Here is a 6,000-nt window from a genome sequence, read left to right on the forward strand (position 1 = left end):
GAGCACAGGGGCGTGAGCCCAACCTGCCAGGAATCCTCAGGCTGTTCGAGTTTGGAGGGTCGTCCCTGCTGTGTGGCCCCCAGGAAAGGCACCCTGTGGAATCTGCCATCCAGAGAGATTCACTAAGAAAATGGGGCCTGGACCAGCAGCTGTGGGGCTGGGGCACGGCTCTTCTCTGGTCTGGAGCTTTCGTCTAACACAGGCTGCGTTGGGCATCCGCCATCACTGAGTGTGGCTCCCAGAATGGGGCGGCCAGGACAGAGCGGGTCCCTGCTGTCACAGGGTGTTCACTCCCCTCTCATCCCTGGCTTTTCCCTGGAGAGCAAGGAGGTGGGCACAGAGGGCACTTGGGGCTGCGTGGTGGCCTTCCAGAGTGCTTGACTTCAGTCTGGTGGACAGGGGACACTGGTCTTGGGGGACCGGGAGGCATACTTTCTTTTGTCTCCCGTCCACTAGTTTTCAGCGAACTCCCTGTTTTCTGCTCCTCTCCACGGGCTTGGCTCCTGTCCCCTGCCTTCTGGGGGCAGTGGGCTCACCTTGTGAGACTGCTGTCATCTCAGTGACGGGCCTTATTCGGGTACACCTGCAAAGTGCAGGAAGTCCAGATAAGTGTGAGATAAATGGCCTCTTAATGGCCTTGTCTGGCTCTTTGGTTATCGGGAACCTTTGGGGAGGCCCCCGGAGTGTGTGTTCTCAGCAGAATTGATGCCGGGCAGCAGCTGGGAGAGGCTGCCTTCTGGTGGATGTAAAGTGGGGCGGTGGCCTCGCTGGGCGGTGGGAAGGGGCAAGGGGGAGAAGGCGCCCCCAGCCTCATTGCTTGCCCAGTCCTGCTTTCCCTTGCCTGAGAGGTCTGTCTGCAGGGGAGACACCTGCTGGGGGCTGGGGGGCAGCGGAGCCGCTTTCCAGAGCTGGGCTTTGCAGGCCAGGCAGGCGACTTGGGGCGAGGCACTTTCGGGATCTCTGTTTTCTCCTCTGTAAAATAGTCACGATAATACATGCACTGGTGCTCATGGGTCCTCCTCGGGCATTCAGCACGGCACAGTCCAGGGCAGGTACCAGCCAAGTGTGGGGCAGGGGTAGGGGGGTGGTCTGAGCCTGAGAAGGCCTGTGCACCTGTTGGCCCTGGCCCTTGCCTGCCCTCGGGGCTCCCCTTCTGTTTGTCTCAGCCATGGAGGCGGCAGGGGCTGCACGAAGGTGGTTTCTCTGTGCTGTAAGATCCCCTACTCCTCAGCCCAGGACACCCAGACTAGCTTCTCTAATTGTGTAGCTGGCTCAGATCTACACTGTCCTCTTACAGTGGCCATTAGCCACAGGCGGCTATTTAAAATTAAATTACTTAAATAAAATAAAATCAGCTTCACTGTGATTTGGTGATGCTTAGCCTGGAGGCTCAGGTTTCAGCCACTCCCGGCTTTTAGTACGTCAGAAATTATTTCCAGATCCCTTCTAAAGCTGCCTGACCTCTCCTGAAAATACCCACTGCCCCTTGATGTCACCTTCAGAGTTTACTCAGGGCCTTCTCGAGAGTTCTCTGGTTGAACCGCACCACAGCCTTGGGGCTGGCTGTTAGGATTTCTCCTGGACGGAGACTTGAACTTGTGCATGCCCAGTACTATTTTTCTCCTTCCTTCTACAAAGAAGAATGTCTGAATAGCCAAGCAAGGTTCAGTGGCCTTGTGACACAGCAAATATGTGATGTGCTTGAATATATAAATGCCACCTCCCTCCTTCCAGGTGGTCTGGCTGTAAGATGACAGACTTTGTAGGCAGACAGGCTGGGCCTTAGGTCCCAGCTCCCTCTGATGCACTGAGTGAGCGAGTCTGGCTAAGCAGCTCCAAGTCTTTGTAAGTCTTCCTCCGTCTGTGGGATGAGGATGACAGTAACTGCCTCGTATGTGTTCCTGAAAATACAAAGCAAAACAAGCGGCAAGGAATAGGTGCTTCTGAATGGCCCCAGATCGTCATGGGTGACCTGTCAGAGCAAAGAGAGCCAGTGGTTGGGACCAAGCTCATATCAACTTGGGTTGGAAGGGCTCAGCTCTGTCCGAGTGGCTGGATTCAGCACCTTCAAGATGTCCGTGGTTGGGGCGCCTGGGTGCCTCAGTGGGTTAAAGCCTCTGCCTTTGGCTCAGATCATGATCCCAGAGTCCTGGGATCGAGCCCCGCATCGGGCTCTCTGCACAGCGGGAAGCCTGCTTCCCCCTCTCTCTCTACCTGCCCCTCTGCCTACTTGTGATCTTTGTCTATCGAATAAATAAATAAAATCTTTGGGAAAAAAAAAAAAGATGTCCGTGGGTTGTGCCTGGGGGATGACATTGCTGACTTCCGGCAGGAAAACCTGAGCAGAGATTTGCTCTGACAGTGATGTAGGGCGACCAGACTGTCCTGTACGTGGCCACTAGCCACAGGGGGCTCTGGAAAATTAAATGACTTAAGGTGACACTATTCCAAATGAAGTTCTTTAGTGAGTTCCACTAATTAACTTCCACATGTTACATTCCAAGGGCGCAGTGGCCACAGGTGGCTCAGGGGATGGCACAGACAGAATGTTTCCATCTCCCACCTGAGCTTCGGTTGGACGAGGCCCTCTGGGACCAGGCAGGCTGGCCTCTCGGTCTGGCTCTGCCATTCCGGCAGCGTGATCTTGGGCAGGCTCCTCTGCCCAATGCCTGCAGGTGGGAAGAAGGCAGGATCCACGTTGTCCCAGCTGCTCATGGGAGATGCTCCCCACCACCTCCTCCCTCCCTACTCCCTGCGCCATCCTGGTGTGCATCTCTCCTCCTCCTCTTGGGGCTTAGGGGCCAGGAAGTTGACTCGAATTCTTGGCAGCAGTGGCTGCCGTCTTGGACCTTTACAGGTGCCTCCCTTCTGGATTGGCAGGTATGGTCTTTTTTTTTTTTTTTTTAAGATTTTATTTATTTGACAGACAGAGATCACAAGTAGGCAGAGAGGCAGGCAGAGAGAGGGGGAAGCAGGCTCCCCGCTGAGCAGAGAGCCCAATGCGGGGCTCGATCCCAAGACCCTGAGATCATGACCTGAGCTGAAGGCAGAGGCTTAACCCACTGAGCCACCCAGGCGCCCCATGGTCTTTGTTTTTTTTTTGAGGCTGGACTTAAAAACAAAGTCAACATTCACTCTGCCATAGTTTTAGCTGGACAGAAAAGCCATCAGGGGTTCTGTATACCCAACAGCCAGTTTTCCCCATGGTTCACATCTTAGGTGACCACGGGACGTTTCCCAGACCTGAGAAAGCCGGTTGGGCACACTACCATTCCTTGAACTCCAGGCTTTCTCCGGATTGCACGTTTTTCTTCGTATGCCCTTTTCTGTTCTGGGATCGTGGGTTTAGCCCCTTCGGTGCCTCTGCCTCGCTTTGCGAGATCTTGGGAGTGTCAGGGAATAGCGGCAGGGGTTTGTAGAATGTCTGATAGAATGTCTGGGTTTGTCCCGCGCTCTTCCCATGGTCAGACTGGGGTTGCGGGTGTGGGGTTATAGTGATGCGGAGGGGAGACACCCACTCATCACAGCCTGTCAGTGTCTGCGCGTGCAGCTGCCGGAGATAAGCCACTTGGCCGCCTGGTGGGGCTGGTGAGAGCCGCCTCACTGGTTTTCCCATGGAGTCCCTGCTGCAGGGAAGCAGGCGAGGAGGTCCGGCTCCTTCTCACTTGTGGGGGGCATGAAGCTTGGTCTCCCATATCTGGTCTAGTGAGGCTTTGCATGACCTTGTTTCTCACAGGAGGCAGGGGTCCCCCAACCCTCACTCCCACTTTGTACGTGGGACGATGGGAGATGGAGAGCCCCCGTGTCTGCCCTGGGATAGGGACGGGCGCCCTTGCCAGGGAAGGCCTCTGATCCTCATCACTGTGGTCTTACGGTGTCTTCTAAGGATGGGGAAACTCAGAGGGGAAGGGGCTTGTTCAAGGCCAGCCCAGCCTGGCCTCCCCAGCTCTCTGGACTCACAGCTCTGGGGGCGAGCGACTCCTGGCCCTCCCCCCCCCCCCCCCCCCTGTGCCTTACATGCCTTGCCCCCTGGGTGCGGGGCGGCCAGAGGCTTCCTGGAGCCCGCTGTCCTGTCCCTCCCTGCTCGGCAGCCCTGTCCCAGTCCCTGCTGGCTCAATGACACTGTTTCTTGGCCCGCAGGGTGCCACCGGTGGTGAGCAACGGGGATGCTGTGGACGCTGCTCTCTCCGGGGTCCGGCGCTCCAGCTGGAAGCGGAAGAGCTCCCGCCGGAGTAAGTGCCCCCCAGCCCCGTCATAGCCCAGGAGGGTGGACCGGGATAACCTCAGAGCCCCTTCTTCAGGCCCAGAGGGCCAGTGGGGGCTCTCATGAGCCATCAGGTCATCCTCACTGTGTGGGCTGCCGTGGGCTTGGTGGCAGCTCTGAGAGGGACCGGCCGCTGCCCATGCTGGGAGTTGTCCCCGTTTGTGGCCTGATGAGAGCCGTGGTCCGGGAGTTGGTCATTATTTGGCCGTTTGTCTGCTCATCAAATACTCAGAAGCTCCTACATCAGGGCTGCTGGGCTGGCAGTGGGGCCTACGATGAGGTCCCTCCAGGAGCGGAACCAGCCACATAGGCCAGCAGTTACCTTGCAGAAGGCCAGGTCCCAGGAGGGGAAGGTGGGAGTGAGGGGAACCCAGGAGTCCTGGGGGCAGGGAAGAGAGAGCAGGGGTTGGGAAAAAGTGCATCCAGACAGGGGGTGCCCGTGCGGGAGCCAGAGCCCCAGCCCCTGGGGGGAGAGGGGACCTGGGAAGCCATAGCCACGGTGTGATAGAGGGTAGCACCCAAGCGATCAATGGGGGAGGCGAGGCTGCTGTGTCCCCAGCTCCTTCTGCACCTCCCAGCCATGCTTTTCTGAAGGCAACAGGGAACTATGAGAGCCAGGGGTGGGAGCGGGATGGGAGTGAAGCTGTTAGGCAGCGCCGGGTGGGCTGCAGCCTAGGGAGGAGGCTGTCCTGGAGAGGGAGGCTGATGGCAGAACTAGGGACCTGGAGAGAGAGTGAGCAGGTCTTAGAGCCACGCGGGAGGTAGAATCCTTCTAGGGGTGGCAGAGACGGGTTGAGGGTGAGGCTTGCCTGGGCTCTGGGACCGCAGTGGGGATTTCAGAGCCCATCAGGGTGGGGACTGGTTTTCCAAACCCTAGCTCTGTGCTGGAAGGCACACCTCTAAAGAGGACAGAGCTTGGGGACACGGTTTTGAGGGGAGACCTCCTTAACTGGCACATCCTCGTAGCTGCTAATGGGGGTCAGAGTGGGAGCTGTGCCTTGCTCATTGCCTGCCCAGCAAAACGTTGGTAGAGGGATGTGTTCATTTGCTGAACTTTTCACCAGTCAGGACTCTGCTGGCTGAGTTTTGTGGGGGGGGGGGTGCTCTCCTTAACCCCACTCTCCAAATCCATCCACCACCCCTCATTCCCTGTACTCAGTTGGGCTGCTTTGCCTGGCCCATCTCTGGGTGGGAGGTAGCTCTTTCTGGGTAGTCCTGAGGGTCTGGGCTACTGAAGATGCTCCAGACCTTAGGGCACAGATCAGCCAGATGGGCAGGCTTGTGCGGGTCAGGGAGGCAGGTGGGGGTCTGTGGTCCTCACTGGGAGGACGCCTCGCAGGGCTGGGGGGCAGGGAGAGGCAGGGGAACCGAGTCCTGGGAGAACCGCCGGCAGGGGCTCCCCAGGGGCCGGGCTCGGGCTGCTGGCGGAGCCGTCAGGCTGCGGGGCGGCGGCAGGGAGCGGCCAGCTGGTGCAGTCCTGCTGTCAGCCCGGCAGCCGCCTCTGCCCAGGCGCCACAGCCGCCTGAGCGCCCCTGTCCTCTCCGTTCGCTCCCAGTCGACCGGTTCACTTTCCCCGCCCTGGAAGAAGATGTGATTTACGACGACGTGCCGTGCGAGAACCTGGATGCCCATCAACCCGGTACGCCTCCTCCGTGCTTCCCGGCGGACTTCAGGGCCCCGGCGCGGGGTCGGGGGGGGGGAGGGGGGGGGGGGGGGGGGGGGGGGGGGGGGGGGGG

General features: G+C 58.8%; 1 protein-coding gene across 10 annotated transcripts in view; it reads left to right on the top strand.

Moving 5' to 3' along the window:
• The window catches only part of ARHGEF10L (Rho guanine nucleotide exchange factor 10 like), a 160,336-nt gene that overhangs the window by 73,582 nt on the left and 80,754 nt on the right, over positions 1–6,000 (top strand). For all 10 annotated transcript variants that reach the window (XM_059376402.1, XM_059376401.1, XM_059376405.1 and 7 more), the window contains exons 5-6: positions 4,141–4,232; positions 5,820–5,903. In XM_059376402.1, coding sequence (XP_059232385.1) covers positions 4,141–4,232; positions 5,820–5,903 — 176 coding nt within the window. The remainder of the gene's footprint in view (positions 1–4,140; positions 4,233–5,819; positions 5,904–6,000) is intronic.

The sequence above is a fragment of the Mustela nigripes genome, chromosome 14, assembly GCF_022355385.1.
Source record: "Mustela nigripes isolate SB6536 chromosome 14, MUSNIG.SB6536, whole genome shotgun sequence".
NCBI lineage: Eukaryota > Metazoa > Chordata > Mammalia > Carnivora > Mustelidae > Mustela > Mustela nigripes.